The sequence below is a fragment of the Tetrao urogallus genome (genome assembly GCF_951394365.1).
Source record: "Tetrao urogallus genome assembly, chromosome: 6".
NCBI lineage: Eukaryota > Metazoa > Chordata > Aves > Galliformes > Phasianidae > Tetrao > Tetrao urogallus.
Genome location: NC_136819.1, coordinates 32,339,120 through 32,352,784, shown reverse-complemented (window position 1 = coordinate 32,352,784; position 13,665 = coordinate 32,339,120). Strand labels below are relative to the sequence as shown.

General features: G+C 38.8%; 1 protein-coding gene across 1 annotated transcript; it reads right to left on the bottom strand.

Moving 5' to 3' along the window:
* Positions 1–431: 431 nt before the first annotated feature.
* ZNF770 (zinc finger protein 770) lies at positions 432–2,591 on the bottom strand (the record flags this gene model as incomplete). The annotated part of the gene is made up of 1 exon (XM_079537639.1): positions 432–2,591. One exon carries the CDS (start codon positions 2,589–2,591, stop codon positions 432–434), a length of 2,160 nt encoding a protein of 719 aa, XP_079393765.1.
* Positions 2,592–13,665: the final 11,074 nt, after the last annotated feature.

Below are 13,665 nucleotides of genomic sequence, written 5' to 3'. Positions count from 1 at the left end.
TTCTTGAATAAAACATGGACTAAATACAGCAAATGTGCACATTTTAATGCTTGCAATGTACAGAGAGCCAGAAGAAAGCAGCAGGACCATTTTTCCTGTATTCCACAAGTTGCCTTTACTTTTTGATCATTCTCATTGAACAGCTACAGAACACTGCAGATTGCCATGATACCATCAATACAGTAAAAATGTGTATTTAAAAATACATTTGTGAAGAAAACAAATGTGAAGTAGCTTTCTTATTGCTTTGTTTTGTTTTTACCATCTTCTCACGGTTACCAGATATTACAATCAAGCGGGCAGTTCTGAAAAGAGCAAATAAAGTCATTAGGTCATCTTCACAACGTAAAAAGATAATCCTGTTCAGTTGGTTGTTCAGTTTAACATAATCCTTTTAATAATCATGTAATCAAAAATATTAATGTATAACTTCAGGGGACAGTATCCAGGTTGAGAGAAAACAATGTTTCTGACTGTTGCTGACTGGAGCTCAACTTTAACCTCTCCTTAAAGTGAGTAAGGTGATGTCTTTTCAAATGTGGAGACTGTCGGAAACTTTTACCACAAATTGAACATTCAAATGGCTTCTGTCCAGCATGCATGAAGTAATGTCTTTCAAGCTTAGAAAATGATTTAAATGTCTTAAAACAGAGACTGCACTGGTATAGTTTTCTTCTTTCAACACTTTCAGAAAAATCAGGCCAGTAACTACAGCAGCTTTGCTCCGTTTCCATCAATTTACTACACAAATAAGGATCTGTGTTTCTACTGCCAGTGTCAAGAACAAAGGCCTCTGACTCAATTTCAACTTTGATTTCAGCTGCTTGATTTGACTGAGTCAGCTCAAATTCTTGAAAGCCAGGTGCCTCTGAAGGTGCTTGAGAATAATCTGAATAACTCTCAGGCTGAGAAGACTCAAATTCAATGTGATCTTCCTGATGATTGAAGAATTTGTGCAGATTTTCAAATTCTACATGGCAAACAGGGCTTTTATAGTTATTTTCAGTATGGGTGAGCTGATGTCTTTTTAAGTGAGCTGACTGTCTAAATGTCTTCCCACAAACACTACAGCCAAAGGGCTTCTGTCCTGTGTGTATAAGGTAATGTCTTTGAAGCTTGGATGAAGATGGAAATATTTTTTCACATCTGTCACATTTACACACTTTGTGTCTGTTATGTATATTTTTAGGAGCTGAAAAAGCATAGTGAAATATTTCTGAATTATCAAGGAAGCTATCACCTGATGAACCATAAAAAGCATCATCCCTATTACGCACTCCATTACTGATGCTTAACATGCTTTCACCAGTAAGCACACCTTCTAAATTAATTCCTACCTTGAGAGGTTCTAGATGCTCTTGCCAGTGTAATGGCACAGCAAACCTTCTTTTCATCCAATTGACAGCCTTGCACAGGTCAAGCTTGCTACAGCAGTCCTTGAAAGATTTAGTGGAAACATTTTTATCAGATTGCTGCTCTCTAACTGCAACCAGGTCAGGACTCCTAAAGTGACCTGATTTCATTTTTTCTCTGTCAGTCAAAGAAAAATCTGATAGCTTTCCTCCAGTGTGCTTCAGCTTCATCTGGATCTTGCTTTTCATGCTGACTGTGCGACTGCATGCTGTTGTGCAACTTGAGCCTTTCTCATCTCTTAGATAACATTTATGCAAATTTAGGACTTCCTCTGTGTCAAAACACTGCTCACACACTGGACACTGAAATGGTACGACATAAATCAAATAAACATCATGTGGGTCATTCTCCTGCAATTTGAATGTGTCAGCATTATCAAAACTATCCATCTTTCCTTCTGACAGTTTCTGTAGTCTGAGATGTTTAGTTTTTCCTTTGTATATGATATTGGAGACAGCCTTATTTCTGGCATGGAGTTGTTTGTGCTTCATGAGTTTGCTCCGTATTTTAAATCCCTTCTGACAAAAGCAGCACTGAAAAGGCCTTTCTTCAGTATGCATGAGCTGATGGATTTTCAAATGTGTTGACTGTCTGAAAGATTTGCCACACGAAGAACACTTAAAAGGTTTCTGGCCAGTGTGAATAAGGAAGTGTCGTTCTAGCTTAGATCTCGATGGAAATGTCTTGTTACACAATTCACAAGGGTGAGTTTTCTTTCTCCTTCTTGTACCACGTAGGCAATCTGCCTTCTGACACTGATGCAGCATCCACTTCTCTTCAGTTGTAAAAGACTTCCAGCACACAGAACATCGAAATATGCCACAAGTGACCCCATCCTGCTCAGAACTCACAGATTTTTCTTCTTGCTTGATACAATTCTGATAGTTTTCATTATGAAGCTGCTGATGCTTCAACAAAGTAATTACATTTTTGAAGTTTCTATGACAAAAATTACACTCAAAAGGCAAATTATGGGTCAACTGATGCCTCTCCAGATGGACCAACTGCCTAAACGTTTTATAGCACACATGACATTCAAATGGCTTTTGACCAGTATGTATCAGATAATGTCTTGCCAATTTTGATGGAGTTTCAAACTGCTTATAGCAAATGTCACATATATATGGCTTTTTCTTGGGTATCCTGTTAGCTGTTACACAATGCTGAATTCTTAACATTGTTAAAAAGCAGTTATACCTTGCCTACTGTTAATTTCTTCAGGTGAGTATTTCAAGCGAAATCATCAATTGTGCACTAAGGCAGCAGGCTGTACAAGCTGTCAGTTTTCTTAACAGAGATACCACAGGTCCCTAAAGTAAGAGAAAAAGAACAGTATTTTAGCCTATACTAATACAAGATTGTTTGCCCTCTTCCCTTTTCTTCCTCCTCCTCCCCCCCCAATAGGATATCAAAAACATCCAGATAACAATATTTGTGATTTAGTTTAGTTTAAAATGCTTTCCTGATTACAGAGTATTCACTTGTTATTTTACATAATATTGAAATCTTTTCTACTTTTCAGAAGAAGCAAGTTTAAGTAACCAATGCTTTAAAACAGATATTATTTAATCTTGCCTGTTACTTTTAAATTATGTGTAGTTCAGCTACATTATACTATTTAGATTATTTCCAAATAAAGAATATACTTTCAAAAAAAAAAAAACAAAAAAAAACAACAAAACTTATTACAATAAATTTCTTCCCTAGAACAGGAATTCTAAATCCCACATATGGAATTCATAATGATAAAAGGAGGTAAGAGCTAGGGATTCTCGGCCTTAGAACATCAAAATTAAGGGAATGCAATGTTTGTAGGAAGTGAAAATAAACAATACATTGAAACAAAGCACAGAGTTACAATTTACATTTGTATGTTTTCTCAACTGCATACAGAACAAACAGTAATCATTTTTGCTCAGAATGGCACACACAAGAGCCAGCCACAAAGCACAGCAGAATGTAACTGTTAACTACCATCAGAACAAGGATGGAACACAGACTGTTTGCTATACCACAACCAAGCTAGCACATCTGAGTTGTGATACTTAACCATGCATATGCTCTTATGTCATTGTAAACATAAACATTATCTTAAATCATTGTAGTGAATGATTTAGAATAAATTGAAGTCATGAACCAGTCTGTTTTATTCTCCTGGAATTTTCAAGTCAGAGCACACTTCAGCAATATGCTGCGTCTCTGTTGAAGCACAGTGACTTGAAAATAAGAAACTTCTCATGCTCTCAATTATTGGTATTTTTAATAAAATATTCATAGGAACATCTCAAGCAACTATTTAGCCCAAGCCCTCCATTCATATCAGAGACAACTTCCAAAGAGATTTAAAGCACTTCCACTTCTCACCAAGCTCTCCTTGTGCTCAGCTGAACCTCTCTTTACTACGAAGTTTGTTCCTTTGTCCTTCATTCAGTGAACATGGAAAACAAAAGTTGTTTCCTGATACTACTCTGTGTGGTTTTTTTTTTTTGGTAAGAGAAAAGTCCTTCCCCCCCCTTTCAAAAAAAAAAAAAGCATTTCTTTTAGGTTCACTTTAAAAAAAAAACCAAAAAAAAAAAGAACTGACAGGTGTTTTTTTAGTCATCACTGGACTACCTCTTCAATTAACTGTTAAATTGCAGCATCTGAGACAGTAGAAGTACTCCAGACCACAAAAGTAAGAATAACAGCATGAAAATACTTCTGCAGAATTATCTATATCCCCTTATATAAATGGGAAAAGGATGTAAGGAACAAACTTCAAAACAACAGCTTAAGAAGGCATGTAAAGACTTTATGGTATACATTTTCACCAACTATAATTCGTGGTATTTTGACACTATAAATGATACTACTCACAAGTTGTTTATTCTTTCTTACATGCCACCAGAACTAATTTATTCAATGTTTCTAAAGCTTTTACAAGTTTCAGCGTTTCTAAAGCTCTGCCTCCTCCCAAGGAGACAATGTCCTTCATTTTTAAGAATTCAGAAATACCTGAAAAGTTCATTTAAAGTAGTTCCAAAGAATAAAAGCCTTCTGCAATGTAAAGCAAATTAAGATGAGATTTTAAACATATGCACAATAAAATACTTGATAAACCAAGGTTTTTCTTATGTTCAACAGAAAGAAACCTGTTCATCTTGTAAGATCTTTCCATCTCTCATAGGCATCATACTTAATGGAAATAATGTTTGCATGTGTGCCTTAGATGCAGGTGTTATTGTACCAAGGTGTTATCTAATCTTGGTTGTTCAAGATAAGATTTAACACTATGGAGCAAATGAAAAAGTCAACTTTTCCTTTCCTATTTGCTTCCTATATAACTTTAACAGCTACTCAGTTTCAGCCTTTTGAAGATGCAAAACAATGCTCTTAGGAGACTCCCTTTTCCTCCTACTTGTCACATCAGATGAATGCAAAGAGTTTAGAGTAAATGTCTGACACCAAATGCTTTCTAGTTTGTGCTTCAGTGAATGCAGAGACAGGTAGGCTGAGAAAAGTAGCATGCTTCTCAGCTGTGCTAGAACTTCCTGTACAGCTATGGTTCAAGGCAGCCTCCATTAGAATTGAAGGAAAGCCTCCTGAGAAAGAACTGTAAAGACTGACAAATTTTAGCTAACATGCTGTCATACAGATCTAATTTACACATGAGGAAAGGACTCAAACAGTACAGTGACATGCAAAGAAAAAAGTCAAAGCAAAAGACAGCTGTGGCATATTACACAAGGGATTTTGTATTTAGCTTATAAATGTATTAAAGATTCTATCTGATGAATGAGGAAAGTGTTCTGTAGTAAAAGGTGTCAAAAGCAGAGTAGAGCTGGTCATTTGCCACTGAAAAACTTTAGGCTCAAATGAGGCAGTGCAGAAGGAGAAAAATGATAAGAGCAGCTCTGTGTGGCCAAAATACATTTTCAAGTTGTATTTACTAAGGATAGATTTCTCCATATCTATTTCATCATGAACTGTGCCTTCCAAATCTAAAGAATAAACACACTGCTGCTAAAGATCAAAGAACAAAAGACTAGTTTGGAATATTTTTTTCTGCAAGCCCTGGAAATACACAGGCTTGTCCTGATTAGAAGAAGTACTTCCCTATGCAATACAAATTTAGTTTACAGATTTCATTTGTAGACTAGGCCCAGTTAATATTAAATTGACACTACTTTTCATCTTGGCTGCAAGGTCATGCAGAAAAATAAAATAAAGATGCAAGCCATTGAAGGTCCACAGAGTACTCTCCTGTGTCTAAATATTATTTAAATACATATTATTATTTATTTTTCAGATGACAGCAGGCTGATAATCAGAATTCTAAAGGGAAAAAAAACCCAAAAAACCGGACTCACACTTCAATAAGAAGAAAGACAAGATTTTCTGGAAAATGAACACAGTTCATTTTCAGCAACAGTTACACAGATGAGACCTGGGGGCAGTTAGAACAGACGCTGAATATGCCAACACCATACTGTTATGCCAGGATATATAAGCAGAAACAGAACTTGAACGGCACATGAATCTCCCATGCTACTGCTTAGAATTCAACAACTGGAATACTCTATCCCATTTTGAACAATGCCCTTCAAATTTAATCAAGTATATGAACTTAATGGAATGAGACTAGATGAGAGGATCAATAAAGATCAGAGCTTATATGCATAATATATTGAAAAATATTAAAATAATTGGGAATGTATGTTTTAAAGGAGAGCAGACCTGATTAAAAAGAAAAGAAAGACAAACATGCTAAAAAAAAAGTCTGCTGAAAAGAAAAATTGTTCCTCAAGCCATATAAAGCTGTGACTACAAATGGATTCAAATTACAGGAGAGGATTCAAGTACATTTTCCTTACAGTTATACAGTCTTTCTCAATAACTAAGTTGTTGGAGGTAGAACAGTCTCCCAGCACACCAGTAATGTCTTCAAGAAGAAGCTGCACAAAGGCATCTCAGATTCCCTCACTCTGGTTTGATGCATGGGAATAAACACAAAACGAATGTTCTAGCCTGTTTTCCTATGACTCATTAATTCAGCTCTCAAAACTTAAGAGCTGAAAATTCAGTGTTTCCAAATTTGCCGCTAACAGATTATTATGCCTTGTTAGTTTATCCTCAGGCCTCAAGAAACACGAATATATATACTTCTCCAGATAGGTGCAAAAAGAGTAATGCCAACAAACACATTAAGCAAGATAAAGTGTTTCTTGTATCATTACCTGCAAAACAGACAATTGAAAATCTAGCTGCTTATCTATGAAACACAGGATCAAAAAGAAGCACAACTCTGCCTACATTAACACATTCCACCTATTTTCCTCACTTGTCCTTCCTCGGGGACAAGGTTGGTATGCTGCACTAAGGGAAAAGCTTACCGGAAACGTGATCTTTAACAGAGAAATCACATCAAGCTCCTCGAGGGTAGTGCATCTCATCTGCCTCTGTTTTCCATCAATTTTTTAAAGCATTATCTGAAACAAAAGCACGTAGATGAGGAGTAGCAGCACTAGTTTAACCACACAACAAAGTTGTGAAGAGTTGAGAAGACTGAAGAGACTTGTGACCTGAAACTGACCTACCCCAAACGTTGCTACAATTTCGCCCCTTCCTTTAAACAAAACCCTCTTAAAAACAGTTAAAGCAGCTAACGAAGCGGCTCCAACAGACGGCAGATCGGCACACAACCGCCGGCAGCTTTTCCACATCGGCAAGCGGGGTCCCTGCAGGGCCGCGGCGGCCCGGCTCAGCGCTACCCGCAGCCGCCCGAGCGGGCATCGCCCGAGCCCAGCACCGGCAGTGCCCGGGGGCTGCGCCGCGCCGCATCGCGCCGTGCTGCCGGTAGCGGGCGAGGGCAGATGGGGAAAAGCCGGAAAAACCTTACAGAAACATCCACCACAAGCACATCACCTCCAGCCCGCTCGTGGCTGCCGTCGCGTAAACGCTTCCGCCCGGATGGCGCTCGGACGCCGGGAAGCCCGGAAACGTGGGCAGGAGCTTTAAGTTCCCATGCTCGATGCGGTCTCGCCGCCTGCTGCGGACACCGGGGAGCGGCTGGCCTGATCGAAACGTGGGTACCTCAGTTCGCGAGGGTACCCTCATCCTGCGTCTGAAACCTTCGCTGATGTGACACCTCTGATGGGTTGGAACTAAATCTCCAAGGTCCCTTTCTGACTGAAACCATTCTATGATTCTCTAGAATTACACTGTCACACAACCAAGTGGACAAACGTGCCAAAGCTTGTAGCCCAGGAGGTTGGGAAGTAACACTGTCTAAAAAGATCTCCAATAGCTTGTGCACACACCAGTAATAATTTTTTTTCAGAGCCTCTCTTCTGCAAGAGAGGGGCCATGGAAATAGAGTAGCTCATGGGCAGAAGAAGGTGGCTGGAAATGCCAGGGACAATGGCAGGGCCATCAGCTGCTGCCTGGCTGTCGCTGTCCTCAGGTCTTCCAGGCAAAGGCCAAAAATTGCCAGAGAAAGGCAAAAACTCTTTATTTCAGAAAGGAACATGCAGATGGTGTAGCAGAGAATAAGAGATTTGCCACAAAAGTCTGTTAATAATTAATAGAATGCAAGGATATGGATGAGGCTGGTGGTGTGCTCAGACTGCTGATTATTATGCTGATGGGCACTGTTCTGCTCTACTTCTCTCTATCTGCCTGCTTTCTCCATCCTTCTGCCTAAACTGTATGTAACCTCTTTGGGACAGACATTCCAAATTACAGACACATATTTACCTTCATAGCAAATATGGGCGGGGGCCACATTTCCACTTATGTTGTTCCCACATATGTAGCGCCAAGGGTGACTGCACAACATCTCTTTGCAAAAGAGAGAGTGGATGTTTTTGTACAGTGCATAGCATAAGTGGGTCCTGGGCTATGGCAGAGTTTTAAAATAATGGAATAATGATAAAAGGGCATCCAGAATGGTTCTGATATGGTGTGACAAAAGGTTCCACATGGTGAGCATTTGTCTTTGCAGAATTCAAGAAATAACTGGATATTTATCTAGAAAGCAGCAATATCCAGCAGATAAACAAGTAAAAAATTAAGTAAATGAGGCAGATTGGAAATAACATAAAGATTCATGTTTCAGAACAAAAAATAAAAATAAAAATAAAAATAAAAAATAAAAATCCACTCAGACTAATGGCATTGTGAAGAGTCTTTCCATCTGGACCAGTGACTTCACATGTGATTTTCAGTTTCTTTAGCCAAACTGTAGGTAAAAGAATACAAGGTGTTGGAAATGTGATCTAGTAGAGACAGACCATTTATCTTACGTGCTGTGACACTTCAGTCCTAGTAATATTTACTCTTCTCACGTTTAACAACCAGAGGACTTCCCCCTTCTCCAGTGTGGTAAAGGCATGGTCAACAAAAGCACATACCAGACAAGCTTGCATCCATAGAGGGTCATGGCCCCTAGCACTGACTTTTTTGTGAACAGCAGCCACGTATTTCTTTTCCCAGACTCAGAATTGGGCTGTATACAAAACCTATGTATATACATAAATATTTGTCAATAAAAATAACACCATTCTGACCTTGGAGCATACAATTTAAATAGTACAAACCACTGCAGTATACTGCCATATGAGTAAATGATATTAAAACATAGAATTTGATTATTATTCCCTCTTTGGGTAGAAGACATGCCTAATCACCTCTACCTCATTGTTGCTGAAAACAGATGTCTTGTTGCTAAAAAATATATAATAATAATAATACTAGTTGGCTACTCATGGATTCTATATACAGTAATGAAAAAGAAGATGACAGCATTTACATGCTTAAGCACAAGGTACTTTTGCAGGCTCCAGTGTTTGATAAATAAATAAAGCAGGGACATACTGAAGTAGTCTGTGTGATTGCTATCTAATTTGGCATTCAAGAATTTAAGTAAATCTGACTCTGGTGATAGCTATAGTGTCACATGAAAGATTTTTCTATTACTCTTTTATTTTTCCAAGGAAAATATAAAATAAAAAAAATAAAACTTTCTAAACTGGAAAAACTGGACAATACTATAGTTTTGCTATCAAGAACTGAATTTGAGATCTTGGATGCTGAATTGTCTCTTCCTTTCTGAAAGAAAGCTACCCCTTAGTTGCAACAGCAAAATAAGCTATGTAATCCTTTTATCTTACCATAAATCCGTATTTCTTCATTTCTTATAGAATGTACAATGTTTAGGAAAGGAATCAGCATCTCAGATTTAATTACTGTTAGTAAAAAATGATTGATTGCTTCCTCTGTTGATGTACACTACAGTATATTGATATGAAAATAATTTTCAATTCTTTTTAAGTTTTAGGAATTATAAGATTTTACCTTAAAGTATTGTAAAGATGCCTCTGCAAACTGACAGTTGGTAATTCAATTATGTGAGTTGCAGGGACAGTCTGTGAGTTAACTGTGACACATTACCATTAATATTTTGTCTTCCGTACTTTAAACATGTGCTGTATATGCAATGTGTTACAGTTATTTCCCTGGTGTTATTTTCATTGAATTTTAGATTAAATAGGCACATAACATGGTAAATAACTTGCTAATGTGTCAATTAATGCCACCTCAGGGCTGAAATAAATTGCAAAGACTTTTAAAACTGTGACTACACATTTTGTGCTAGTCTTAGCTTTCTTCCTGCCTCTCTTTTCCTATTTTCTGCTTTTTTTTTTCCTTCCCCCGCCCTCCCCCAACCAAAGTATACTATCCCCCCAACCAAATAGTCCATCTTAGAGTCCTCTAGTGCATAACAATGAATTGCCTTGAGGGGAAATAGTTGTTTAATGAATCTGGAAATATGTATTCAACACGTGCAAGTATCGTATTGTATTTGATTAAGCAGTGTGTATGGCAAAAGCTCTAAAAATTCTTTGTACACTAAAAAAGGCAAATTTTAATAACATTTTCAAGAAAAGTAAACTTTATTCATCCAGACTTGTAAGCAGCTAGATCAACATATTCAAAATATCAGTTTTAAAAGAATATGATGAAATTTTTAAAAAACAATAATTTAGTTCTGTAACATGTAAACATAATTCTATAAGATATAATTTTGTCTAAATACAGTCACTTCTATCAGCTTTTTTTGCCTTGTCTAAAAATATATTTTACTTTAGCAGTATATTTCAATTCAGATTTCATATCTACTATGTTATATTTAAAACCAATACAAAACTGTTAATTTTGACTGTCATTTGCTGGGTAAAACCTCCCAGTTTGCTAGCTTACATCCCTTATCTCTAGGATTCCTTAAGCATCACTGCCTTGAAATGAATTGTAGGCTCTATCAATTACATCTGTTTAGATGGACAAATTTAAGTACTACAAAAGAGCAATTGATTTTCAAATTACCACTGATTGCATAGTAGATATCTCAGTGGGAAGACAGGTACATACAGACTCTCAAATGGAATCAATGTATTAATTAATCTACAGATTGACATACTCCATAGAATGTTTCCTTTCTCTTCACTTCCTTCCTGTAGGTATGTTTGTTTCCATTTAAAAGGAATCTCTTGATGATCTAGAAGTGAAAAATTAAGACATAAAGTTGCATGTGCTGTGTATAATATCTAAATTTTTGATTCTGACTTAGCTTAATCACTTACTAAGAAAGCTAAAAATATAATAAGCACCTTCCTGGGGTCTGTTTGGTAACTTCATTCAAAGTCTTGTCTCTGTAAGTCAAAAGCTGAAACCATGTTATCAGAAAGGGTCAGGCTTTGGTCCTGCAAAATCACAAAATAATTTTCTGGTCCACTGATGAAGTCCAAATCTACATGTGGCATTTGTTATAAAACCATTCTCTTTTCTTTAGTAACAAATCAATAATTTCAGAAAACTAATCAGAGTTTATTAACTGTACAGGTACAGATAATGAACAGACAGAGCAGACAATCCAAACAACTGCAAGTCATCTGGCAAGAGACCAATGCAATGTATAGAAAGATTAGAAACCAAAGCATCAATCCAAAAGAAGACTGACAGGAAAATAGTTCATTTTATCCCTTTACTTTTCTTAGTACTTTTTGAGAACCTAATAACCACAAAGAAATGTTTCTGGTTTAAGAGGTTAGAGACAAAGCACACACACAGTAGCAGAAAATATCTAATTTTTGAGAGGAATGAATGATTAACTTAGAACATACCACCATAGCTACCTACTAATCAGTGATAGAGATGTTGGCCAATTCACAACAGATTTAGTGCTGTTCACTGCAGTCCTGCAGTCCCTATGTTGCTTTCTGAGAAGACTATAGGGTTTCTTTCAGTTCTGCTCAATGTGTGCTGAGCCGTGTCTTCATTTATGTTTTTAGCATCTTTGCTTTACAATCACAATACAACTTCAGAAACTTTTTCAGCATTTATATTAATCACAGTAAAGAACAACAGGTCTTTAAAATTTTCTTTATGTCATCTACAAGCATTTTGAAAATGACACTGTTTAAGAAAGTTAAAAAAAAAAAAGATGAGATGATTATGGTTGTTGTGGTTTTTCAACAGGCTCATTGCAAGAACTGAGAGACGTGAGAGAAAATGTGTACTGCCACATAACTTGCCTGACTAATTCAGCATCATAGTTGGCAACTTTTATAAACACTGGGATCTTCATATTTTAATCTTAATGTTTATGAAATACATACAGCAAACAGCATCAGTTAATCCTGGTTTACTTTACTTGCATGCGTTGTTAACTACTTTCCTGTACTACTACCAGCATGTGACATGTTCCCACCTCAGCGACGCAGGCGGCGCCCTCCCCGACCTACCTCGGTTCCTCAGGTGCCCCTGAGTAATAGGTTTGAAACCCTGGAACTGGAGGGTGAGGAGGCTGAGAACAAGGTGGTGGAACAGCCTCTGAGCTTTGCTAAGGAGAGGCGGTCGGCTCCACGCTTGAAGACCGCCTCTTCTGGTAAAGAAAGGAGGGTGATAGTTGTAGGAGACTCCCTTTCTAAAAGGAACTGAGGGCCCGATATGTTGTCCTGACCCCACCCGGAGGGAAGTGTGCTGCCTCCCTGGGGCACGGGTCAGGGACATCTCTAGAAAGTTGCCTGGGCTTGTTCGCCCGTCTGACTACTACCCCTTATTGGTAGTTCAGGTTGGCAGTGATGATGCTGCCAAGAGAAGCCTAAGGGCTATCAGAGATGACTTCAAGGGTCTGGGGAGGGTACTGGATGGTGCGGGAGTGCAGGTAGTCTTCTCTTCTATCCCTTCAGTGGCGGGGAAGGACTCTGAGAGGATCAAAAAAGCCCTCCTCATCAATAAATGGCTTAGAGGCTGGTGCAGGCAGAAGAACTTTGGTTTTTTTGACCATGGGGCAATTTACTCAGCTCCTGGCATGACGGCTGCAGATGGAGCTCAACTGTCTGCAAGGGGTAAAAGGATCCTAGCCCAGGAGCTGGCGGGCCTTATTGAAAGGTCTTTAAACTAGGTAAGAAGGGGGAAGGGGACAAAATGAGGACTGCTGAGGTTCAGGTAGTTCAAGGTTCAATATTGAACTTGATGGGTGACGAGGGTGGAGTTCGAAGGGATGGAGTGTGGCAGGGGAATGCTGCCTCCCTGAAGTGTCTATACACCAATGCGCGCAGTATGGGAAAAAAACAGGAAGAGTTGGAGATCTGCGTGCGGTCACATGGCTATGATCTCATTGCGATCACAGAGACGTGGTGGGACAGCTCGCATGACTGGAATGTTGTCATGGAGGGCTATGTGCTCTTTAGGAAAGATCAGCCGGCGAGGCGGGGTGGTGGAGTTGCTCTTTATGTAAGAGAGCAGCTTGAATGTATTGAACTCCACCTGGGGGAGAGTGGTGTAGCAGTGGATAGCTTGTGGGTAAGAATCAAGGGGCAGGCTGACACCGTTGTGGGTGTGTGCTACAGGCCCCCTGATCAGGAGGAGGAGGTTGATGAGGCCTTCCACAAACAGCTGGAAGCAGCGTCACGATCCCAGGCACTGGTGCTTATGGGGGACTTCAATTATCCAGATATTTGCTGGAAAAGCAATGTGGCCAGGCATGCGCGGTCCAGACAGTTCCTGCAATGTGTTGAAGACAACTTCCTGATGCAGGTGGTTGAGGAACCGACGAGGAGAGGGGTACTGCTGGACCTTATTCTCACTAATAGAGAAGGGCCTGTGAGGGAAGTAAAGGTCGGGGGTAGCTTGGGTTGCAGTGACCACGAGATGGTGGAGTTCAAGATCCTGAGTGGAAGAAGTAAACCAAAAAGTAGGATTGCTATCCTG